This window comes from Varanus komodoensis, unplaced genomic scaffold (assembly GCF_004798865.1).
Source record: "Varanus komodoensis strain SLA01 unplaced genomic scaffold, ASM479886v1 scaffold1, whole genome shotgun sequence".
Taxonomy (NCBI): domain Eukaryota; kingdom Metazoa; phylum Chordata; class Lepidosauria; order Squamata; family Varanidae; genus Varanus; species Varanus komodoensis.
This window is the reverse complement of record NW_025335268.1, coordinates 122,179,064-122,204,912: the sequence shown is the minus strand read 5'-3', so window position 1 is coordinate 122,204,912 and position 25,849 is coordinate 122,179,064. Positions and strand designations below refer to the sequence as shown.

The window sequence follows — 25,849 nt, the reverse complement described above, 5'->3', positions numbered from 1 at the left end:
TCCCACCATCATCCTCAATCTCTGTTGAACTCCTGTAATGGTGCACTCATGAGCTAGAACAGTGGTGTTGAACTCTTTCTGTCTGAGGGCTGAATTCTATTTAAGAGAAGCTCTTGGGGCCTCATTCCAGTGTGGGTGGGGCTGAAGGCAACAGGAGTGGGGCTAAAAATTCTGATCCCCCAGGATACAGTTCCTGAGCTGTAGGATGGGACTTTCAGCCTTTAGAAGGGAAACTGCACAAATGCCAGGAAACTACCCAATGATCAGTGGTTGGGGAGTGCAAAGGGTCAGAGCCAGGGGAAGAGGATGACCATTTGGGGTGTTCCAGGTGAGTTCCTTTTGGCCAAAGAGCTTGAGGTTCTGGACCCTGCTCTGATGTCATGCGCTGTAACTTCAGACTGAGCTTTCATTACCCCTTTAATATAGTCAGTGGTGTAGCAAAGGAAGAAGACAGATCTAAGCAGCTGTGGGGTTTTTTTCTTTTTGAATGAAGAACCAGAGTCCCAGATTAATGTCGGGTTTGCCTTGCTCTGGCAAGTTAATGAGGTGGTAATGGTGCTTTTAAGTTTTACTGTTGCTTGTGTTAATCATCTAGAAAGCCAAGAGAATGTGGAAAATAACCAAGGAGCCAGATACCTCATTTTTTTTCTGTGATGCAGTTTCTTCTTCACTCCTGCAGTTTAAATGATATTTCTTTACAATATAATTTGGTGTTTAGAATGTGAAGGAACACTGCACCTGGTTGAAGGTCTTTTATTAAAGCTGAATGTGTTTTTTACAAGCTTAACCTAGGTAGCTGGAAATAAGCCCCACTGAGATCAGTGGACCTTACTCCCAGGTAGCTGTGCACTGAGTTGCAGTCACGCTGATCTTAGTGAGTGTTACAGTATGTGCCGCTTCTCTCGGTTGAATGTGTATGTGTATATTCACGTGGACATCATCGTAATGAGCTGCGACACATCAGAATTTACTACGGCTGCATTGCATGTAATGCAAGGGTAGCAAATACATGCTGGAAGTTGTAGGCCTTTTTTCTGTATAACAGCCTTCCCCAACCTTGTGCCTTCCAGGCACATTTGGACTGCGATACTCAGAATTTCTAGTCAATGGCCCTCTGGATGGGAATTCTGGGAGTTGTGGTCCAAATGCCTCTGAAGGCCACCAGGTTGGGGAAGGCTGCTGTACACAATGTGCAGGATTGACTCCTTAGAAGAAGCAAAAAGAGAAATGTTGTTTGGGTTGAAATCTGGCCACTGGATGTTTCCCACTACTGATGCCAATAAAAGAATGTTCCATTTGCTCGTTTTAAGGCTAGTGGTATTTAGTTTATTGGCTGCCCCAGCAGTCCATTTTTAAAATGTTTTTGTGGCCAAAATTTGAAATAAAATTAATGATTTAAAAAAAAATGCTCACATCATATCACATCCTTTCTGCAGCCCAGAAAAAGAAGGGTTTAAGAAGAGGTTGAAGCTACAGCAGGGAAATGAGGCAGATGAGGCGGATGAGAATGAAGCGGAAGAGGTAAGATCTCTTGCCTTTTCCTTGCATATAACTTCTGTGCTTTTGCAGGGGTCTGTTGCAGGCCTGCAGTACTTCCCAAGATGTCTGTAATGCATTCTGTTGGACCCTTTCTTCCAACTGTTTCCTGACCTTTGTATTTTCCCCGCACCCCATTTGTAAACAGTTGAAAATCCTCTCGTGAGGCTTAATTACAAGTAGAAGAGCATTAAGCTGAAATAGGTTGGTATTTTCAACCTGAACTTTTTGCCATAAGCCCTGCCCACTTGGAATTCAGCCTCCCAAAAGCGTCTTCAAAATTGAATTTGAAGAGGTTCAACACCCCTGGTTTGTTAAGTATGCCACAGTTTCCAATGGATTGTTTGGCATCAGGATTATGACAGTAGTGGCAGTGTTTTAGTATGGTAAGAAATTGAAGTCTAGCATGGCATATAAGGGCATTTTCAAGCGTTCTTCCCTTCAAGGAACTTTAGGGTGTAACCCCAGCATGTCCCAAGGAGTTCTCCAATGTTGGAAGACTCCTATGTTTTTCCAGTAGACACTCAGCAGAGCAGAATGAGCAACGGAGGTGATCTTCCCCAGTCCATCCTTGCTTTTATTTGTTTTCTAATGAGAAATGCTTTTGAGCACATCCAGTAGAGCCATAGGGAAGGAGCATGTATTTGCATCCTCTCTCTAGAAGGGAGTTCCAAACTCAGTTTTCTATGGTTGCTCTGAGGGATGCTGGGAAACAACTTAGTTTGTCTCCTCTGAGTTTATTGGAGTATCTGAAATACCTTGTATTCCCTGGGTTGCTTTTTCCAGATACTTTATAATTCCTTCCTTCTCTTTCAAAATTCACCTGGCTTTAGAATTTGTCAGCTAATTCTAGAGCTCCTCAGATGGAGGGTGTCATCCAGTGTGGATGCTTGTAACTCTCCAAACTCAGAGGATTACAGGTGTTCAGGGAAAGGATTATCTTACTCCAAAATATTTAGACGGCTGCTTGTGGCCGCCTAAATGTTTTTGCCTGCCTAAATGTTTTTTCCCTCCTTATGAGGAGGAGAGGCTGAGGCACCACCAGGATTCCTTAGTGGTACCTTATTGCTTCTTCTTCCACCTCCCTGAGTGCCTTCCCCGCACTAGCTCCAAAGGCAGCCTTCCATCTGCAGAACCCAGCCAGCATGGAAAGGAACGTGTCAGCTGTGAGGGGCCCTCTGCAGAGTTCCCACTGCAGCTTTGGAAGGCATTTCCAAGGTTGGAGTGGAACTCTGACCTCTAGCCCACTGGATAAAGTCAGGTTTGCTTACTGAAACATCTCTTGCCTTTATCTCTTAGAATTACATGCTTCCTTTTAATCTAAGATTGATTAGGATAATTGGAGCAGAAAAAGGTTCACAAAAGGCCGATATGATCTAGATTTTATTTTTCTGTCTTAAAGCATGGATGTCTCTGTAGAGTGCCCTGAAGTTATTAAATAAAAGGCTGGCATTATGCAAACATTCTTTACTGAAATTAAGGGATTAAAATCAACAAGTTCATATCCATGAGATTTGTATATTTATTTCAGAATTTGCTTTTGACTGATGGAGAAAATCAATGCTTCATTAAAGAAGAAATGAGCAATGTGTGATTCCTAGTCAATTTGCAGGACTTCTTTTATCAGCATGGCTTCAGATGTTTCTGCAGAGTCATTATTTCTACACTGATACTGGAACTAGCAGTGGGGGCTGTTATATAAGCTGAAATGTTGGGAATATGGTGACAGAAACTGTGCTGGAAAGTCAGATGAAGTTTGCCGTCATTTGCTCACAGTTGTATAAATATCTGGATTTCCTTTTTTAAGCGGTTGTGAGTTACCTGGCTTGGATAAAAGCACTGCTCACTAGCAGGAATTGGATGCTAATGTAGTCAAGTCAGCAATAGGTGCTCGGTATTAATGTTAAGGTAGGGCAGCTCACATCCAGAATACTACTTTGGGGTGGCTTACGCTTTGTCTTACTTGTTCATTACTTCCTATTGCCCTTGAGATAAGGTATTGTTTAGCTGTGATGAAAACTGGGCTATCTTCCAAGGAGGGTCCATAAAAAGATGTGCATGGAAATAATAGGAACTATGGTTCAGGAGCAAAGTAGCAAGCATGTCAAGCTTTTGGAATATAATCAGATACTGTTACAGATATTACGCTTTTGTCTGCAAGTTTTGTTGATGCTTTTACTGCTTAGCTGCTGTTCTTATTTTTAATACTGATTTTAGATACTTGAAAAGATTTTATATTTGTTTGTGATAATGTTTTAGCTAGCTTAAGTTCTTAGATTTATAAGGCAGGATAAAAACAGAAAGTTGAATAGAATGTGAGTTGGGTTAGCTCTCTGGCCCAATAAATGAGGGATTTTTTAAAGTGCAAAAAAGAGCAATTACTCCCCAATTCTGAACCAGTGTCACCCTCTTTTGTAAGACAGCGATCCTGTGGTTCCATGAGAATGTTTCAAGAACCGTGGTGTTTCTTCGGAGCCCCCTCCCAGAACCAGTGGACACTGCTATAACCTTCGAAGGGGGATTCTGAAATCTAACCCCTCTGTCTACCCCTTCCCTTCCTTCTTGAAGTTTCAGAGGAAACAACTGTGCTGGTTGCCTTCTGAGATCTCAGAGGAGAAGCCTGAATGGAAGCGTCCTGGTTGGTGGGGAGGGAAAAGAAGGGAGACCAGGGACAATGTAATTTTTTATTATTATTTTCTACAAACTAAAAAAAAAAGAAACTAAAAAACATCAATCATCAGAAACATCAGACCTGCTGGGTAAGCCCCCCCCCCCCCGACTTTTTTTATAGCAATCCATAAATATATTCAAATCTACGCATAGTCCCGTTTCTCTAACCAATAATAAAAAGAGTTCCAAGTCTGATAGAAGTATGCATCCTCTTTCTCCTTCAGAGACAAAGTCAGTCTGTCCATTTCAGCACAATCCAGAATCTTAAAATCAGTTCATCAGTGGGTGGTTCTTTACTCCTCCACTGTTGGACAAATGCAATCCTTGCCACAGTAATTACATGTAAAATCAAATACATAGCTTGTTTATCGACATCATCAGGTACAATGCCTAGTAAAAAGACTTCAGGTTTAAATATTAAAGATTTTTGTAACATTTCCTCAAGCCATTTATGAATTTTAGACCAATAATTCTTTGCCTTATCACAAGTCCACCACATAGTTCTCTGCAGTCTCTTCAGTCCCATCTTACCCCTGAGATCATGACTATTCTAATGACTACTCTAGATGGGCTCAAAGGCCTGTCTGGGGACTGGAGAGGGTGGGGGAGAAGAGGAGGCTAAAATCATCCCTGTTGCTACTCTCAGCCTTTTGTGTGTCTAACAACCTGTTCGTCCATCTGTCCATTCCATCTGTCTATTTCTCTGTTCTTCTTCCAGTAAGGAAGAAGAAGGCTTCTGTCTAATGGGGCTGCAATCCATAGGATTGTGCCCTAAACCTTTTAAAATACTTTGCTTGGGAGGCAGATAAGTCCTCCAGTAAAGTACTGACATGTATATCTGGCTGGATGAAAATGGGTGGTGGGGGGAATATGAGAGTTGTCTTCCCTCAGCCAAGCTATGCTGCTTTCATCATATACTGTATGGTACATGTCACTGAAAAGAGACTTGTAGCAACACCAAACAAGGTTAAGCATATAGCTGGGGCATGCATATACTAATTATTGAAAGCTTCCTTGTTATGAAGTGGGATAGCAACTCTCAGGTCCATACTGCAAACAGCAGTCAGAAGACAAAGGGTTGAAATTAGCAGAATGTATTGCCAAGGAAAAGGCACATCCTGACTGATAGGAGCTGTCAGCTGTTCCCCTGATACTTTTCAACATTGTGCATGATTTCTGCACCTTCCATTTTGGTGCTGAATTACTGACCAGAGTAGATTTGCTAAGATCTGGATTCTTAAGCCCTATCCAGGCAGTCCGTTTCTGGTTTTAGTTGACACACGAGAAGGAGTGCTTTCCTCCTTGCACACAGGGGCCGCCTTCAACTTGTGGAGGGCAACTGTCCCAAGAGGAGACCCTCAGGCATCTCTGGGTGCTCTCCACACAAACCAGAACATTGGAAAGCCAGCTTCTGGCTCACGTGAAGAGCCTCCATAGCTATAGGAGGCACAAAAGAAAATGTTTTTCAGCCAGCCTTCCAGATGGGTGACCATGCCAGTTAGGGTTGGTGGACTAACATCTGGGCACACCAGTTTGGGGAAGGCTGCCCTAAGTCATTCACCAAGCCAAGTATGATCAGTTCCAGCTATTGCCATACAACCCAACTAGTGAACCAAAGAAGATAAGGGCAGGTCATGAAATATTAGCAGGAACTGTGATGATTTAGACCAATGCTGCCCTCATCACTTCTTCTCTTTCCCATCACTGTGCCTGTCTTTGTAAGGAGGAACGGGATGAGAGTGGCTGTGAGGAAGAAGGTGGCCAGGAAGAGGAAGAGGAGGAAGATTCAGGAAGTGAAGAAAGCCTGGTAGATTCTGACTCAGATGTTGAAGAAAAAGGTAAACTCATACAACAAACATTAGAGTGGGTGACCCTATTTTTTGGGTGCATGTAGGACAGTGCAGGGTATTGAAGTTTCTGTAGGGATCTAGGGAAGTAAAGAATTCTGTAGGGAAGTAAAGAATTCACAGGTTTTAGGATGTATATGAAGTCAGGTCCTTTCATCAGTAGGAGCTGGGAATGCTGAATGATCAGCTCTCTTTATTATTCATCTGTAATTTCTAGCTCCCTTTCTGCAAAAATAAACTTGTACACACAACAAGCTTTCCAGTTCTGTAAGAGAGATTGCTAATTTCAGTCCTGGAAGGAGGCTATAATGAGTTTAGAACCCACTACACTCAGGATTGTGAAGTGTGTGTTTTCTTTCTTTTTCCCCTTTAATTTATTTAGCAGCAAATTTCCAGGCTGACCTTGCTGACCTGACCTGTGAGATTGAGATCAAGCAGAAGCTAATTGATGAGCTGGAGAACAGCCAACGGCGTCTACAGACCCTGAAGCATCAGTATGAGGAGAAGCTCATTCTGCTGCAGAACAAGATCCGTGACACCCAGCTAGAAAGGGACAGGGTCCTGCAGAATCTCAGTAAGAACATGATGCTTGAGCAACTGCTGAACTACTACAAAGCATGTGTTGGTCTGATACTTGTACTTGGATTCCAAGCCAAGATTATATTTGGGTGTGAAGAGATAGATGAAGAAACCTCAGAGTTTGGGGGCTATGTGCCTTCTACCTGAACAGAATGTCAGAATAGTCAAATATTAATTGGTCAAATAAATGATCAGCTGGCAGACCAGTTTCAGGAGCTTTAGCAGTTGTATGTGTTATGCATGAGGCCCAATTCACTTTAAGGGTAACTAGTCTTCCTTCCCTAAATACCATTAACTCCCTTGTGGCTGAGATATGAACTATATGTTCAGACAAAACACACTATACAGTCTTTCCAGGACTGTACCATTTCAGAATGCCTGTTAAGGACTGCATTGGGAAATGCTTTCTCCATGTTTTCTGATTATGTTGGGGATAAGACTACCCTAAAACTCTTTGCACAGGCGTACTAGTAACTGCTTTGATATCCAGTGTGAGGAAGATTCAGTCCACACTTTTCTAGCTTACATTCTGAAGTGGTACAGTCTCATGAAGATTGTACCACATACCTCCTGAACTATGATCCTGATCTTAGCCATTCAGTCATACACTTGCAGGAGCATATGGGATTTCCACTTACGTCAGAGAAGTGCCAGAAATTTATTATATAACCATTCAATGGTGAAATGAGGCAGTAAACTCATATTTAATGAAATTTCAAATATTTTAAAATAAGGCTGCAATTAGCTCTGTTACATGTGTGGTAATTTTCTTACTTGCCTATTTTGCATCTGAAACTGGTCTTGCAACATCAGTGATGCCAGCACAATGTGGTTTGCCTGTGCTCAGAGACATTGTTTTCTTTCATAATTTCCTCTTTCTTTTAAGGTTCCATGGAATGCTACACAGAAGAGAAAGCCAACAAGATTAAAGCAGATTATGAGAAACGTCTAAGGGAGATGAACAGGGACCTACAAAAGTTGCAGGCAGCCCAGAAGGAACATGCTCGTCTCCTCAAAAACCAGTCTCGATATGAGCGAGAGTTGAAGAAACTGCATGCAGAAGTAGCAGAGATGAAGAAAGCCAAGGTATTTTAGGAACACAGGAAGCTACCATGATCCATTTAACTGACTACTGTTGACACTGACTGGCAGCCGCTTTCCAGGGTGTCAAGCTAGATTTTTTGCTAGCTTTATCTGGAGATGCCAGGGATTGAACCTGGGATCTTTGCAAAACATGCTGTGCCACTGAGTTACAACACCTTCTAAAGTTGACTTGAGAGCTCATGACTGTCTGAATAAATACAAGTAGAATAAAATTCAGTAGGTAAAAATGCCAAGTAGTATACCTAGGAAAAAGGAACCAAATGTTACAATCATTTACAAGATGGGAGACACTTGGCTCAGTATTACTACAAGTGAGAAGGATCTCGGAATTGTTGAAAATCACAAGTTGAATAAAAAAACAACAATGTGACGTGGCTGCAAAAAATCCAAATGTTATATTGGGCTTCATTAATAGAAGTATGGCTTCCAAATCACATAGGGTACTGGTTCCCCATTCAGTGTTAGTTAGGCCTCATCTTGAGTATTGCATCCAGTTCTGGGCATCACACTTCAAAAAAGAGGCAGACTAACTGGAAAAGGTTCAAAGGAGGGCAACAGAGTCAATCAGGGGACTAGAAACAAAGCCCTGTGAGGAGAGATTGAAAGAACTGGATTTATTTATCCTTAAGAGTTAGGGGAGGTATGATAGCACTTTTTCAATACTTGAAAGCCTGTCACATGGAAGAGGGCCAGGATCTCTTCTCAGTCATCCCAGAGTACAGGTCACAGGATAATGGGCTTAAGTTACAGGAAGCCAGATTCCAGCTAGATATCAGGAAAAATTTCCTGACTGTTAGAGCAGTATGCCAATGGAACCAATTACCTGGGTTCTCCTATACTAGAGGCATTCAAGAGGCAGTTGGACAGCCATCTGTCAGGGATGCTTTAACCTGAAGTCTTGAACTGAGCAGGGGGTTGAAATGAATGACTTCTTAGACCCCTTACAACTCTGCTATTCTGTGGTTCTTGGGTGCCTCTCACCTGGACTGCATTGGCCTCAGTCTAAAGGCAGAGTTAGAGAGCATCTTATTGAACAATGTAACATGCAGAAATATGGTCCTTATTTCAGGGTCCTGGAAGAAGAACCTTGTCCTCTTTTATTCTGACAACAGGAGAAGACAGGATTGCTTATTTTTGAAGACTGGTTAAATCAAAAGCAAATAACTTGACTGTGGCTATTTTGTGAACTTCATAACATAAGCAGGAATTTGAGCTTGGGTCTTTCCCCATCCAAACCCAGTGCCCTGTCTGCTCTGCCACACATGTTAAATTGAACGAGATTAGGCCTCACAGTTAGACATACACAGAGACTTCGTAGCCATCAGAGCAGGCCCACCTTGTCACTTGTGCCTGTTACTGAGTCTGCTTGTGCCGTTTCACCTGAAGGTGGCACTGATGAAACAAATGCGTGAAGAACAGCAGAGGCGGAGACTGGCAGAGACCAAGAGGAACCGGGAGATCGCCCAGCTAAAGAAGGAGCAGCGTAGGCAGGAGGTGAGCAAGAGCATTTCCAGCTTTGGGAGGACTTTTCCTGGTAGATCTCACCAAAAGGCATGGATTATTAGAGAAAGTGAAAGGAAGCGGAGAATTCCAACCAAATCATGTAAATAGAAACTCTGGATTTTTGCCTACCTGACTAGAGGGGACAAGCTCACACCGACTTGCTATGCCTCCAGGACTGACATCTCCCCTGTCTTTGTCCTGTAGCATTGGTGTGGCCAGGTAGACATGAGAAGGTCTCCCTAGATGTATACAGCTCTGCACATGTTGGGGTTTCCACATGAGCTCCCAGTCAATTGAACTTCTCCTTGCACGGATACAACTGTATGCACATAGAGGCTCTCTTCATGCATTCGGCTGATTGTGTGAATTTGGAGGCGTGCCACAGGGTCCATGAATACTGGAGAGTCATAACTAGCCAGTGTTGTCATGATCCTCTTGCTATACATTCAGTGAATGTATGAGAGCGCATGTCTTTTTTTGTAAAGATTGTGTCTGTCTTTGCCCATCCATGCTGTCTTTTCTTCCATCGTTCCTGCAGTTTCAGATTCGAGCACTAGAATCTCAAAAGCGACAGCAGGAGATTGTACTGCGCAGGAAAACCCAAGAGGTGAGTGGCAGTCTTACTGCCCATGATAGGTGACTTCTGGAATTTTGCATGATATTCAGACAAGCATGTTCAAAGCTACTGGAATTTTTACCCAATCCTGCTGAGATTTCTAGTTTCTTGAAAAAGATATTCTCCTTTAAGCTGGAAAACTATCTTGACACAGTTTTGCTAAGACCTCGCCCTTGTGTTTCAGGGGTCTATTTTTGCAACGGGTAAAAAAAGGCTAGCATTGCAGCTGGCACTGTTTTTATTTTCAATTTATTTTGATTTTTATATACCGTCCCATTCCCATTCTGGGCAGTTAACAAGAGATTCAAACCAACAGTAGCTAAGAATTTCAACTAAAAATAAGCATATTAAATGAAACTAATCTGGGGATTAATCTGGGAAAGCCTGTCAGAAGAGATACATCCTTGACTTCCTCCTAAAGGTAGCATTCTGGGATATCTGATGTCTTTCTTTCAGCAGGCCATATGACATGGTTCCACTTAGACGTTTCTGATTGCTCGGTGAATTTTTGTTGCTCTCTAGGTCTCTGCTCTGCGCCGTCTGACCAAACCCATGTCTGACCGGGTTGCTGGGAGGATGAATCAGAAGCAAGCCATGGTAGACTCAGGTGCTGAGGTCTCCACCAGCACCACTTCCTCAGAGCCAGAATCTGGTTCTCGTTCTGTCTCTAGCATTGTACGACAGTGGAATCGGAAAATCAACACCTTTCTGGGAGACTCTCCTTCTTCTACTAATGGGGCTCGAACCATCAGGTCAGGCACTGGACCAAGTTAGCAGTTTGGTTATACTGCAGGCTAACCCAGGAAGGGTGCCTAAAAGCCTCTTACGTAGATGTCTTCTGGGACACTGGCTTCTCTCTGTGTTCCTTTGCTTGGGAGCATTCAGAGTGCACCCCCTTTCCACCCCATAACACATGGAATGTTCAAGATGGCACGACCCCGAATATCTAGCCTTATCTCCTTTCTAGGGTGGGATGGGCGTCGCATGGCCTGCGGTCCATACATGGTCCTCTCTGCTTTCCCCCATTTGCTCCTGTTGCTCCTCACCACCAGAGTTTTTTCTCCAGTTTGCAGTGTGTGTGTGTGTGGGGGGGCGGCAATGTTTGTGGCCTGTTGCAGTTCCAGGTAGGGGGATTGGCCCCTGGACCACCCAAAGTTGCCCATCCCTGCTTTAGGGCAATGGCAAGATCATGCTGTTCGGTGCTTACTGCATAACTTCCCTGGGCAGGAAGAAATTCCCAAAGAAAGGGACAAACCAATCCTTCAGCAAGACAGCCCGCCTGAAGTGGCAGTCATTGGAACGCCGTGTCTTTGACATTGTCATGCAGAGGATGACTGTCATTAATTTGGAATCAGACATGGAGCGGCTCATCAAGGTAGGTGGCTGCCTCCCACTGGAGCAGAAGATGCTGGGGCAACTGCGGGTGTTGCAGAACATCGGCTAAAAAGAACATTCCTGCCTCCTATGCTCCTTTTCAGAAACGTGAGGAACTGTCACTGATGCAGGAGACGCTGCTAGGGAAAAGGGAGAAGCTGCAGACGGAGAACCCTGAAGAACTGAAAGGCCTGCAGGAGCTGAATGAAGAGATTGAAGTGCTGGCAGCCAACATTGACTACATCAATGACAGCATCTCTGACTGCCAGGCCACCATCATGCAAATCGAAGAGACCAAGGTGTGCTCCATCTGTGCATGAAGCAAGTGGTTTGGGAGAGGGGCATACTGTGGGCTGTGAATGTGGGCCTGGAGGCCAGCTGGCTGGTTAGCTGGCTAGCTGGTCTCCCTTGGCTTAGAGGTGATAAATGAATAAGGGGAATCTAAGCCAGTTTTCTCCAGCCTGGTGCCTTCCAGATTTCTGCAGTTCCTGAAATTAGGAGAACTGTGATTCAATACCTCAGGAAGGCACCTGGTTGGAGAAGGCTATTCTAAGCTTTTTGATCATAATGAATTAAAATTCTTGTCTCATTTCCCCAAACCACTTTAGCTTTTACTGGGCAACTTCACCCTGTTTGAACAAAGGGCATATGTAAAGCAGGAACTTGGACCAAAACCTGTGAAGTTGTTAGAGTCTTAGAATTCTGCCCTTTCCTCTGGGGATCTTGTGGGACTGTCCATGGCATCCATGTCAAAGTATCAGTACCCTAAGTGAATTTGCCGATCTGTAAACATCTACAAGAAAAGGGCTGTGGCATGTACAATCTGGGTTTAGAGGGTGAAGAGCCTGACTATTACTTCTACACACAAATGTACTGAGATCTTGGTTAGCAAGCTACCATGAAGAGCCCAGGGAGTCGGTCAAGCCATTATCTTGGGTTAGCAAAATGCAACTTTTCTCCAACTATTCCATTCTACCGCTTCTTCCCCATGGGTTGCTTCTTCTTGCTAGGAAGAACTGGATTCTACTGACACCTCTGTGGTGATTAGCTCCTGCTCCTTGGCGGAAGCACGGCTGTTGCTGGACAATTTCCTTAAGGCATCCATAGACAAGGTAGGTCAAAGCAGAGCCCCCTGTATATATCAGAGATCTGACAGCAACATTTATAACAATTCAATAGCATGTTTGGTGTTGCTGACACGTCCAAAATAGGCCAATCAGGTTTCCAAAAAAATTGAATTCTTCATTTCTAATGGAGTATATTTTGAAGGGTTGTAAACATCTGTATTTGGACCAACTCTCTTTCTAAACTCTGTGCTCTGTCCCACAACATGCTTTTCTAAGAAATGAAAAACCCTGAGACTAGGCTAAAACTGGGTTAGATGGTGTGACGATAGCATTCTTTTCTTGCCTCAAAATCCATGGATGAAGTGCAGAGCCCCATTGGCAGGAATAATAATACACTCCTCAGGGAAAGTGCTCATGCATGGCTAAAGCACAGATCTGGCAGGAAGGGCTGCCTTCAGAGTCCCCCACCCTCCCTCTTCATATTTTCCAAGTGCTAAAAATCTTTCTCTGAAAGGCTTGTTCCTAATTCTCCAATCTCTGTGACTAGAGCCTGCAGGTAGCCCAGAAGGAAGCTCAGATCCGTCTACTGGAAGGACGTCTGAGACAAACAGATATGACCGGCTCCTCCCAAAACCATCACATCCTGGATGCCCTACGGGAGAAGGCAGAATCCCACCCTGAGCTCCAGGCACTCATCCACAATGTGCAGCAAGGTGGGAATTTGAAGTCCCATTTCCTCGTCAAATGAAATCAAATATCCTTAGCAATATTCTCATATAGTGATTGTTTGTTCTCCTGTCAGCTGTGAGTTGCTGGCTTCTTGTGAGGTGGGAAAACCACCATATGTACAGAAACAGCAAACAGCCAAGCTACCATGTGATGACTGCAAGTGCTGCATGGTTAACTTTGTCATCTGAACCTACTCCAGTTTTGTCAGTTTCAGCCAGCAAGGCTGGTTTTAAATGGCTGTACCCTGTGTTCATTCTTGGAGAACTGTTCTTCTGAAACTGGAAGCTTTCTCTGCTAGGGGTATTAAAAATAGGAGCAACTCATGTGTGTGTGTGTGTGTGTGTGTGTTGAAGATAATTGTGGCCACATTTGAACTGATAAGGACACTGATAGAAAAACAGTGAATTACAGACTCTGCAGGGAGAATGCCATGGTCTGTGCTAAATGCATGTGATCTAGATGTTTGTTTGTTTTTTCCTTTTGTACAGAGAATGGTTATGCGAGCACAGATGAAGAAGTCTCTGAATTCAGCTTGGCTTCAGAAGGGAGGTGAGTGCTTTCAGCAAAGTGACAGCAAGTGCATATTGCCAATTTTCTCCTCTGTCCCACAGTGACCTTTAAAAGATGGATGAAGTGGCAATTCTGCCTGTTTCTCAAGGGTGTCCCCATGAAACACATGTAAGCATCAAGGAATCCCTGAATGGGAAATATTTATCATACCACTTTCTGCCTCCTTGACAGAAATTTTTCAGGTTGTCCAGAGAAGTTATCATCTTCCACTGTAATTCTCCTGTATTACTGTCTCCATCTTTTTATTTACTGTGAACATCAAGGAGGAAGAGAAAAGGGCAGAATAGCTTTCTCATTCAGTGCCAGGCCCTTATGCCCAGAAGCACCCCCGAATAAAGACTCAGGATCTTCTGGAGGGGAGGGGAAGGGGTGGTCTGTTAGGGGGATCAGTTGGACTCTGTGCTTTTACAAAAAAAAACAGCATGTAACCAAAGCAATTTTTGTGTCCTACAGCTTTTCCCAGTCTTTCTCCATGAAGGGCTCTGCTAGTCAGGATGACTTCAAGTTCAGGGTAAGTTTGAAAGTTGCAAATGTGTTTTAGGCATTTTGTTTGATTTTTAAATATATTTCTATTCTGCCCTTCGGCAAAAATTCCCAGGGCAACTTATTTGAAAAGAAAGATGGGGAGAGCCACCATGTGGCAAAATTTTCACAAACAGCCAGGTTACTGCCAGGATAGAGGATTTTTAGAGCTGCTTGAGCCTCAGGAGTGTATTTAAACTGTCATTCTGACAGCATCCTGCTGTGGATTTTCCCTGTTGTTCCTGTGCAGTTAAGCTTTCTTATGACAGTGTCCCTTGAGGTCAGATTTACAGTTAGCCATATTTGAAGCAGCTCAGAACCTTGTGTAATATAAATCTGATTGTCAGGGGAGTTGTTTTCACATGAAAGGACAATAGCAGACGAGATTTCCACTATGTGGTGCCATGCTGCACGTATTCCTCTCTTGTCATTTGTATGCCTCTATCCTTTCATTTTGTGGCTCAGACCCAAAGTATTTTCAGCCACTTGAACATTACTCCCCTTTTGATTCTCATCCCCTTTGGATCGCCAGTGCAGAGCCCAAACGGTATGTTTTCATTCGGCCTTCTACTCTAATCCCCACTTGAGCTCGGATTAAAATCTCTGTACTTCATTTTGCCAAAGAGCAAGTGTTGTAGTATATACAGAGGTGGATGCCTGAACTTTGGTTTTGCTCTAGTTATTTGGCAGTGAGCTGAAAACAAGACCCTGACTGGTGTGTCTGTCTCAGCCATCACTAAAACAAATAAGCCTTTGTTAAGAGAAAACTTTGCTTTTTCTCAGGGCAGACACTCATGTAAGGGACCATGATAGTATGAGTGGCACAACCACTGTATTGGCGCACCTCTGCATGACACAGCAGTTGTCTCTCAAGGATATAAGGTGCTTTTTGGTATGGTCCATTTTAATTCAGAAGCAAGTGGCAGGGTCTTGCTAGGCTTTTTATTGCATAGTTCAAAGAGTCTATGAGAGAAAACTGACTGAGAAATGCTAGTGTCTTGCTTCTAGCTTTTCCTAGACTGGATTTTCAGAGAATAGTTCCCATGTTGCCGTGCTACTTTATATCTCCTGGGGCTTTGCTTTAGGGAGAGCCCAAGCTGTCTGGCCAGATGAAAGCTGTGTCTGCAGAGTGCCTGGGACCCACCTTGGACATCTCTACTAAGAACATCACCAAGTCATTGGCATCCCTCATGGAGATCAAAGAGGATGGGGTTGGCTTTTCCATCCGTGATCCTTACTACAAAGAGAAGGTCTCCCGCACCATCAGTCTGCCCATCCGGGGGAGCACATTGTAAGAATTAGTAGTATAGGCATTGGCTTGTGTATAGACAGTAGTTACTCTGAAAATATCCCCACCCTACATGTTTTCTCACAGGACTCATTCAGTTGGCAGCTTACAAGGAGTCATTAGGAATGGGGAAGAATTTGGTTCAGTCCACATATTTCAGTGAAGTGACCTAGATTGCACTTCCTGGACAATTATGCAGATTAGAACTCGGTTATCCTTTGAATTGTGTACATTGCTATTCTATGATACTATTCTCAGCTCAGAAATTGCATACAGAAATGCATATCTTAGAGGAAATTGCATACAAAAACACATTTCTACATTTAAGAAAATTCAAAGGATGGCCTGATAATTGAATAGAATGGGCTTATAACTGAATACATGCAAAATTGACACAAGTTGGAAATAGGCAGATTTGTCCATCCTTAGGTATTCATCCCAGACTTAGCTCAAACCTGAAAAGCACAACAGCTAACTATGGCTGTCTCTCCTCTAGCCCTAGACAGTCCCGTGGTGCAGACACTTCACCTCTCACAAGGAGGAAGTCGTACGACCGGGGCCAACCTATCAGGTGAGTGTGCAAGGGAGGCTATCTCTGTGTGTGTGTGTGTGTGTGAGAGAGAGAGAGAGAGAGAGAGGTGTAAGAAGGAAAATTAGCAAGTTTTTACTGTTTACTTATGAGCCTGGAGATGAGAACTTTGGGAGAGAATGAGCCTTTAATCTCTGTATGCCATTACTTTCTCTCTCTCTCCCTCTCTCTCTCCCTCTCTCTCTCTCTCTCTCTCTCTCTCTCTCTTTCTTTCTTTCTTTCTTTCTTTCTTTCTTTCTTTCCTAGGAACCCAGATGTTGGATTCACTCCTCCCTCATCCCCTCCCAGCAGGCCGCGCAATGACCGCAATGTCTTCTCTCGCCTCACCAGCAACCAGAGCCAGGGTTCAGCACTAGACAAGTAAGGTTAATTGTGTGGCATTGAGAAGCTCATATCCTCAAGTTAAATGGGAAAACTGGCAGCTGTAGCTCCTGGTACTAGGAAGACCTTGTCCTTGCAGCCCATGCGACACATAATCTGGAACTGTGCTTTCCCACTTGCACTAGAGTTCTGTCATCAAAACATGCAGGTGCAACAGCCTGTAATATGTGGGGAGCCTGAATGACACTGCCAGGTGAAAGTCTCTGAACCAAAGTTGTCCAGACTCAGGGCTAGGCACCGTTGTCAGAACCTACAACTAGGAAGCACCTGAATCTCCCTATTATTGCACAGTCACCCCATCTCCCCGGTGATCTTCACTGCTCCATCTCACCATTGTGGTTCTGCCCTCTTTCTAGTGCATTCAGAAAGCAGATAGTGTTGGTGAGTTTGGACTCTGTTTCTAACCCTGTCTGCAGCCTATCAGAATCATCCACCCTGGTGCCACTTCATAACAGCTCTGTTATCACTGTCTTTTGGGAGAGGGTGAGATGGCCGGATCTGCCTTTCTGAAAACAATGGTGAATTAGTTGCTCAGGTTTTTCAGTTGGTTCCACTGGATTACTCCATTAAACAGGTTCAGAATAGGGTCATGTGCATCCTGTCTTCCAAGGAATGTGTCTGCTTTTGAATCTGTGAGTGCCCTTTTTCTGGAGCATGTTGTAACTTCCACAGGGTCTCCTGAATGACAGCTGTGGCATCATTGACAAAGCCTCAGTTTAAGAGAAAGGGATTTCTTCAGCATAGGCCACCTTGGGCCTCAGGGAACAAGCAGAACATTCAATTTTCAGATTTTTTTTTAAAGCCCTGCATGGGACTTAGCCATGAGTCGCTATTTCATACATATTTTCTCATAGAGTGACCTCTGTGACCAGAATGTCCCTATCCATCTCTGGAGTTGGTGTGGTAGTCACATCAGAACCCACCTCCCATTGCTGCCCGAGAATCCTGGGTAGGTTTTCACATTCTCTTATTTTGCTGGAAAAACCACACACAGACAATGATTCAGCAGCTTGCAAATTTCTACTTTTTCTCCTCTTGGAAAAGCAAGTTTCTAACCCTGATGGCTGCAATGATAAGCTTGCAAGGATGAGGGGCAACACCTAGTAAAATCTCAGATGGTATCTGGTCATGCCCTCTCTGCTCCTAAGCCCTTTCTATCTGTAGTCTGCTCTCCTCTTGTGTGCCCTGCTAGCCCGAATGCAATAACAACCTCCCCTTTTCTGACTTTTTGCTGCTGCTTTTCCTTCTCCTGGTTTTAATTACCCGTAATCCTGCTAATTTTCTGTCCCTAGGTCTGATGACAGTGACTCCTCTGTCTCGGAGGTGCTAAGGTATAAAACTTAATATTTATTATATAACTCTTCTATCCTTTCTCTTTCTCACTTCTCCCTCCCTGCATTTAATGCCTGCATGCAGCCAAGCCCAGTGTGATGTTTCTTGCCTTGTTCTGCTTCTTCTTTCTGAGTGCTACATTTGCCTTTCCAGCAGACTATAGAATAACTGGTCAGGCCCACATCAGATGTTGCCTGGAGTAACACACAACTTTTCTTTTTGTAGTTGCTCTCACTTTTCTCCCAGTAAAGCCAGCAACTTTGGCTCATAAATTTAGGGAACGTGACATGGTTACTTGCCAAGCCACCAATAAACACACAACTCTGAAATCTTCAGCCTGTTTCCTTAGGACTTAAAAGTTGACAAGCTGTGTTTGGACTGACCTGGCAATTTATCTCCAGATAATGCATGTCTGTAGTAGTAACCAAAGTTAGGAGCTAACTAATTGCATGCAAAGTCAGTTGTGCCATTTGTCTAGCTTTTGAATGGTGACACTGTTTAGATTCTGAGTAGCTTCTAGTCCTTGAAATGATGGGGAAAAGACTGAAAAATGTGCAGACAGCTCCTCTTCAAGGTTCAGAGCTCTTAACTGACAGCTTCTCCATGAGTTGCAGCTCACTGCCCCCTCCCCATTTCTTCCACCTCCTCTCAGTCCTGTTCACAGGAAGTCTGTTCATCCCAGTATTTTTATCTATTGCTTCGGCCTAAAGGTCCAGCCCCATTTCTAAAAAAGCATTTTTAAATTTTGTTACGGAAGCTAAATATATATGTACTTTTCTAAGCTGCATAATGAATTCCAGTCTCATAATATTTGGGACACTCTGAATGCAAAACAACAACAACAACAAAACCCTCCACGAATTATTCTAGTTGTCACCCAACTGGCATTGCTGAAGCCAAGAAAAAGCAACCGCCACAACCCACAACACTCCACCTCCAAAACAAGCAGAAGCCCACCCTCATGACACAATCTCCTAGCTCTCACATCTTGGGCACATCTATTGAACCCCCAGTGGGCATATGTCCAAAGGTTACCAACACCTGGTGTAGGAAGTACCAGCTTTCTGGGTGCCAACACTTGGTGTAGAAAGCTGGAGAATGTGTGATGTTGGTGTTGCAAGAGGCTGGTGGACCTTAGGAACATTAATCTGAGTCTGTGCTACAGGTTTTTGGTGTAGCAAAACTCCTCATTGCTAGCGATGATGGCAGTGATGAAATACCTGCTTCCTCGTGTCCTAGGGGACTTTTTTGCTCCGAAAAAGAAAAAAATGCTACACGCTAGCTGTTGCTCTTTCCCACTGCAATGAGCCTTGCAAGGCCTCTTGGCAATGTGTGGTGCCTGGCAAAGCCATACTGAAACAGTTAAAGGACTTGTAACATTTGTATTTTAGTTTGATCTGCTTATTTATTATTTGTGTGAATTATTTCTGGGGAGGGGTTTGGTGAAACTTTGTGACATTGCTGCTTTATAGAACACTGGCAGCCACTTTTGTTTTTAAGGCAGCATATAAATAAATATTTTTTGCCCCTGACAGTGAGAAGCTGCGATCTGCTCCTTGAGGAAATTGTATTCCAGTGCTATGACCTGGAAGTGAAGGGGAAGCATTGAGTTTGACAGTTTTTCTTTGGAAAGCTTGAAATTTCATCAGAGCCTTTGGCTAGTTTATCTTCTATAATGTCCTACAGCACAGTTAACATAATATATTGTCTTGGCTAGAACTTAGGATACAAGCATAGGAACCAGAACTGTTGCCTCTGCTTTCCAGATATTACTCTGCTTAGGGAGTCCTCAGACTAATTTAATGCAGAATATAAATGGATAACTGATGGTATGACAACGAATCACTCATGAGGACATGGTGCTGCGTTCTGTTCCCCCTACCCATATCCCTTTGCTGCTGGCTGCTAGGGACAGAAGCACTGTAGCAGTAGACCCCATTCCTACGGTGGGACTGGAGTCTCTTCTGGCTTTAGCCCCACTGCTCTGCTTTCACACTCCTCTTGCCATCCTGCTTCCTGTAAAAAGAGGAGACTGGAATGCTGCAGCAGAAGGGTCCCACTTTTCCACTTCTTCCTCCTCTCCTTGCAAGGGCTCCAGTTTGCCTGAATTAGTTCCAGTGAATGGGTTACAAGACAAGGAAAGCAAATTCTCCAACTCACCCTATGTGACCCTTAGCCAAGGGGTTTTGTTTTGTTTTGTTTTTTTAATTCTCTCTTCTTCAGTTGGCCCAGGTATTCAAGCAGAAAAGGCATTTCTCCTGCTGAGAATTAAAGCATTTCCATTCTGGCTACAGGGTGGTGCAATTTATACACACACACATACACACACACACTCATTTATATGCCACCTACTACCAAAGTCTCAAGACAGGTTTCAGGCACAACTCAAGTGGAGGTGTTCTTGAGTTGGGGCTCTAGATGGCCAAGACCATTTTAATATCATTTCCCTTGAGATAGGCCTATTGAAACCGGGACAGCTGTGTGGTGGGGTGGTTAAGAGTGCTGGACTGCGACTCGGGTGTGGGTTCAAGTCTTCACTCAGCCGTGAAACCACTGGCTGACTTTAGGCCAGTCTCTGTCTCTCCATGTAACCTACCTCACAGGGTTGTTGCTGTGAGGACAAAATGGAGAGGAGACCTTTGCAAGCCGCCTTCAGTTCCTTGCAAAAGTAAGGAAGCTGGAATATAAATGCAATGGGATGAGGCTGGACCAGATGAGACTCTCCTATTATTGGAACAAGTAGAGGTTTAAAATAATTGTGATCTTTGAAACCCGCATGACTGTTAAGAGCAAAAACAAAATAGAAAAGAAAAATAGAATAAAATAGGAGCTCAGTGCCTCTGGACGTGCTGCTGCCAGAACAAAGTGATATTAGTCCAGCTGCACTCTGCCCATGTCCAAAGGAAACTTGAGCCTCAGATTTGTACTAACCTTCAGAAGCAAAGTAGCAAATTAAAGAACAATGACTGGAAGCGCAGTGGTAGGGCATGTCCCAGGATTAATCCCTTGCATCTCTCAGTAGGGCTGGGAAAGATTCCCACCTGAAATCCTGCAGAGTTGCTCCCAGTCACTGTTGAGACCAAAGGCAGGCAACTGTGGCAGGTCCCACAGGCCAGTTTTTCCTTGTGTATCCCTAGCAGGCCACACTCCATGGGGTACCATCTAGTCTGGGATGTGCCATGAAAAACTAATTAAGCAAACTTGGGGATTTGCCACTGAAACTCAGCACTGTAGCATTAAAAATGCCATTTTTTTCATTTAATTCTGTTGTCTTTTAATCGCAGCAATTGGCAAATTTGGCAAAACCACAGGGGCTGTGTGTTGCTGACCCCTAGATTAGAGTAAACTTGACTCACTATTAAGTGGTTTCTGGTATTCTAATGTGAAGCTAGGAGAAATTCTGTGTGTGAACTTCCGTTGTACATGGGAAGAGAATGTATTATCACCACACAGAGCACTAGAAACACCAGTGTTAAACCAGTGTAGAGCATATCTCATATCTTCCTTAATACTGCAGGAGATTTTGTCCAGATCCAAGCTTGACACTGCATGTTTGTGCCTGCTTGTATTTTTCTAGAAGCTTGAGGTTTGGCTCTTCTAGCAGGCCATGTCTCCTGAGTCCTGTGTGAAGCCGGTGATGCATGATTGGGATGTTAGCTTGCTTCAGCTTCAGGAAGCCTCTCTCTCTCTCAATAATCCTCTTTCTTCCTCATGCAAGGGGCATCATTAACCCTGTGGGAGGTTCCAGGAGTGCCCGAACAGCCCCACTGCAGTGCATTGCTGTAGCAGAAGGACATACCAAACCAGTCCTGTGCCTGGATGCTACTGATGAATTGTTGTTCTCCGGATCCAAAGGTGTGTGTTTGCGTGCGTGAAAGGGCAGAGGTTGTTTCTGATGGCTTAGAAATGACTAACATTGGACCAGAAATTTTGCTTGGAGATTATTCTTTGTTATGTCTTTTTGGCACCTATATTTTCAAGGACCCTTTAGATATAGCACATCTACATCATTTCATAAATTAGGAAATCACCATGCATATGTGCAAACACACGCATGCACAAACACACCAAGGAGGACAGCCCGGTGCTGTATTTATGGTAAAGGTACTGAGCAACAACCTGTAATGAGCATCTATTAAAAAAGAAAAATATGCACCTGCTGGAAAATTCAGATTTAAAGTTTCATTGAAAACTGGCTGCTTTCCCATCTTATACATTGCATTAGGCACACTTAAATATTCATTGTCAAGCATTTTTTACACTTCTATACCACCCAATAACCAATGCTTTCTGGGCGATACTTGAAAATACAACATGGTAAAATACAGTATAAAACCTTTAATGTACAAAGTTTTAAAACAGTTTTCGAAAGTAAAGAACAATTAAACAATGACATACTGGGACCCAATAAAGAACTGTTGCATACCATCAGATGCCTGGGAATTGAGGAAAACTTTAATCTGTTGCAGAAATGTAGATACCACTTGGATCCCAGTGTTGGTGCCAGGTGGATGTCACTAGGAAGAATGTTCCGCAGTTATTGGAGAAGCATCAAGAAGACCTTCTCCCTAGTCGTCATACTCCAGCAATGCTAGACGACATCTCTCTATTTTAAATCCTGCTTTTCCACCAAAATTGGCACTGAAGGCAGATGCATCTTAATATCACTGATGAAATATGTTGTTACTCTGCTGAGGATGGTAGTTTATACTCTTGGGTAAAAAGTGAGACCTTTTCTGAAACAACTACATTTTTCTCTTCTTTCCCAAGATCGGAGTTGTAAGATGTGGAACTTGGTGACTGGCCAAGAAATTGCATCTTTGAAAGGGCATCCAAACAATGTAGTCTCCATAAAGTACAGCAGCCACTCTGGTCTGGTCTTCACAGTTTCTACCTCTTACATCAAAGTTTGGGACATCCGGGATTCTGCCAAATGTATCCGCACTCTCACGTAAGTAGTTGAAAACTCTCTGTATCATGTTTGAGGAGTTTGCTAACCTTCAGTGTTGCTGTGTAGTTGTTTCCAGACTGGATTTAGGAGCATCCTTGTCCATAATTTTTTTTTATTTATTTGATGTATATTCCGCTTTTCCTTAAGAACTCGGGTTGGATTACATCAGTCTCTCCCTCCTGCTTTCAATCTTATTCCCACAATAGCAACCCTGTAGACTGAGAGTCTTCTATCTTGTCAATTTCTGTTTCTGTTCCATTTTTCCAGTCTTAAACTTGTTCTATCCTGTTCCTGCATTGGTTTACAATTTCCTTCAATTTCCTGTATAGAATGTGTATTAATTTTTATATGCAAGTTTGCCTAATATACTCAAGCTAGTATGCAGTCTGCACACCCATTTACAGCCCAAAGGCCCTTCTGAATGAAGTGTAGAAACCAATGAAGAAGTGGACCTAGTCTTCTTTGGGAGAGAGTTCCACAAACTGGAGTGGCTAGCAAAAAGGCCCTCTCTCATATCACCCTCAAACACAATTCTGAGGGATGTTATCCCAAAAGAAGGCTCTGCCAGAACATCTTAAGGACCAGACAGGCTCAGATGGGAGAAGGTGGTCTTTTAAGTCACCTGCTACAAAGTTGTTATAAATTAATATATTATTTTCATGAATATGTGCAGTTTGGTGCACACATTTTATTGGAAAACCACACCACAAAATTCAGGTAAGTACAAGTACCAAATACTGTTTTCAGTTGTAGTCTGTAGCCTGTAAAATGCTTTGAGGAAGTTAAAATAAAGTATGCAGACTGAACCATTTCTTTCCCCTCTCTATCTTGAGACAAATACTGTTTTGAGTTGTAGTCTGTAAAATGCTTTGAGGAAGTTAAAATAAAGTATGCAGACTGAACCATTTCTTCCCCCTCTCTATCTTGAGTAGTGAACCACGTGGTCCCACAATCCCCTTTATAGCTAATATTCGGATAGCATTCAAGTATGGGATGGATTGATTGCATAAAGGAAGCCACGACCTTGAGTTTGTCATTGCTGAGCAGGGCAGTAAAGGACAGGACATTTTGGAGGGATTCATTTGTAGGGTCACCCTAAGTCAGAGACAACTTGGCAGCACATAACAAGCAACGAAGTTATGAATCTTGTTGCAGCTCCACAAAGCCCTTTGTTTTAAGCAGGTCAGGACTAGACACACTCCATAGTGTGCAGCTTCTTAGCTAGGCAGCTCCATCTCCGGATTCCTACCAAATTGCACTTATTCCTTGTATTCAGCGTGTACAAGCCAAATTAGGCATATGTTTATCACAAAATTAGGCTTGGCTTTTTTACACAAATGGTACATATCTGGTGCAGGCAAGTCTCAGCTGCATCAGGATTATGGCACAGGGTTAGGGGGAAGTAGTTAACTTTCTGCCCCCACCACAGTCCTGACTGGGACATCATCCACCCATGCTGCATCTGCTCTTTGCAGTAGCAGGAAACCCCAGTTCTGATGTTGACTGCAGTAGGAGAAAAAGGGTTATCTCCCATTCACACACACAACCCATGTCATAGAAATGTTCTTCAATTTGTACCCCAGAGCAAATCATGTGGCAAAGGTTCAGTTTGGCCATAGGTAAGCTTTTCTTTCTGTTTGTGAAAACTAAAAGGAAAGGTTTTGTGAATTTCGTCATACATTGTCAGGATCCTCAGCCAGGATGGGGCAGCCAGAGAGCAACAGAGGCCCCAGGACCAGGGTAACAGAACTTCAGGCAAGTCAGAGTCCAAAGGCAGGTTTAATAGAAAGTCCGAATGATAGCCATGGTACAGGCTGAGACCAGGAACTAGAAGAATGCATGAGGGCAGAGCAAGGACATGACCAGGAACAACCCAGGGGTTGAGAACCAAGAGGACAAACAGAGGTGCAGGTGCCTTGGACAGGATAACAGTGCAGGGGACACGGCACAGCAGGATACACAGTATGGCAAGATACATGAGAGAACAGGAACCAGATGCAGCAAGGCTCAGGCAAGACACAGGGGCTGGAGCAGAGCTCATAAGGAGCCCTCCGTTGCTGAGGCTACATGGTGAGGCAGCACACACACACAAGGCAAGATGGAAAGGCAGGAGCAGGACCAGTCTGGCTAGAGGCAGGCACGGCAGCAAACAGGCCAAGCTGTGTTGCTGAGGGAACATGGCAAGGCAGGAAACACAGCAAGATTCAGGATACACAGCAGGAACTGGAGCGGGAAAGGTCAGGCAAGGCACTGCAGCTACAGGAAGACCTTTGTTGCTGAGGCCAGTTCTGGAGGGAAGAGCTTGCTCTAGCTCATACCCCAGGACGCCGAGCTGGTGCTCATCAATAGAATGAGAGCTCCACCAGGGCTTGGGACTGATCCTGCAAATGCAGTGGTGGTTCTGGTTCTGGCCACCAGAGCAGCCCAGATCCTGACTTATGAGAGCCCACTGGTTAGTCCCTACCCACATTATTTATTACATCCATACTGCAGAGGAATGGAGAAGGAAACAAGCAGGCTCAAGCCAGGAGTTACCTTTTTTTTTTTGTATCCAGCAGCTAGTACTGCTGCAGAGTAGGCATGCAGGTAAGGAATAATTCCTCTGTGGACCTTTGTGTTTCAAAACCTGCTGTTGCCTCTGACCTCCATGTGTTTCCATTGTGTAAGTGGACAAATATTCCCAGCTCTGTTTTCAAAGTAGCATGTGCTCGGGTAGCCTCCTTAAAAAAAGCAGATCTGCAATCCCTCTCTTGTCATCCTGTTGAACTCCGTTTACGGCAGTCTTGCCTGCACTGCCTTTCATCCATATTTCAGTTTCCGTCTTTTTCTCTCCCCCAGCTCATCAGGCCAGGTGATTTCTGGGGATGCCTGTGCTGGGACCACTACCCGTACCATCACCAGTGTGCAAGGCGAGCACCAGATCAACCAGATTGCTCTTAACCCCACGGGCACCACACTTTATGCAGCCACTGGCAATTCTGTCCGCATCTGGGAGCTGAACAGGTCAGACGGCAAACCTGCCAGATTTGTCTGGGGCAGTCTTCCCCAACCTGACACCCTCTGGAGGTGCTGGCATATAATGCCCAAGATTCCCCGCCCTGACAACAGGACCTGTAGTCCAACACCTCCAAAGGGTGCCACATTTGATCTGTGGCACCTGGGAGCTTCTCACAGGAAGGTCATAAAGGGTG

The 25,849-nt window shown here is 44.0% G+C and overlaps 1 protein-coding gene across 3 annotated transcripts in view; it reads left to right on the top strand.

Annotated features, from left to right (window-relative positions):
* The window catches only part of KIF21B (kinesin family member 21B), a 77,265-nt gene that overhangs the window by 39,716 nt on the left and 11,700 nt on the right, over positions 1-25,849 (top strand). The window contains exons 12-31 of one of the 3 annotated variants that reach the window (XM_044443547.1): positions 1,437-1,521; positions 5,930-6,044; positions 6,436-6,627; positions 7,519-7,718; positions 9,123-9,230; positions 9,778-9,846; positions 10,378-10,607; positions 11,083-11,230; positions 11,334-11,528; positions 12,240-12,341; positions 12,844-13,009; positions 13,514-13,574; positions 14,049-14,106; positions 15,203-15,408; positions 15,902-15,976; positions 16,241-16,354; positions 17,668-17,706; positions 21,426-21,562; positions 22,478-22,658; positions 25,497-25,661. In XM_044443547.1, coding sequence (XP_044299482.1) covers positions 1,437-1,521; positions 5,930-6,044; positions 6,436-6,627; positions 7,519-7,718; positions 9,123-9,230; positions 9,778-9,846; positions 10,378-10,607; positions 11,083-11,230; positions 11,334-11,528; positions 12,240-12,341; positions 12,844-13,009; positions 13,514-13,574; positions 14,049-14,106; positions 15,203-15,408; positions 15,902-15,976; positions 16,241-16,354; positions 17,668-17,706; positions 21,426-21,562; positions 22,478-22,658; positions 25,497-25,661 — 2,646 coding nt within the window. The remainder of the gene's footprint in view (positions 1-1,436; positions 1,522-5,929; positions 6,045-6,435; positions 6,628-7,518; positions 7,719-9,122; positions 9,231-9,777; positions 9,847-10,377; positions 10,608-11,082; positions 11,231-11,333; positions 11,529-12,239; positions 12,342-12,843; positions 13,010-13,513; positions 13,575-14,048; positions 14,107-15,202; positions 15,409-15,901; positions 15,977-16,240; positions 16,355-17,667; positions 17,707-21,425; positions 21,563-22,477; positions 22,659-25,496; positions 25,662-25,849) is intronic. The other 2 variants (XM_044443537.1, XM_044443528.1) reach the window with 2 other exon arrangements.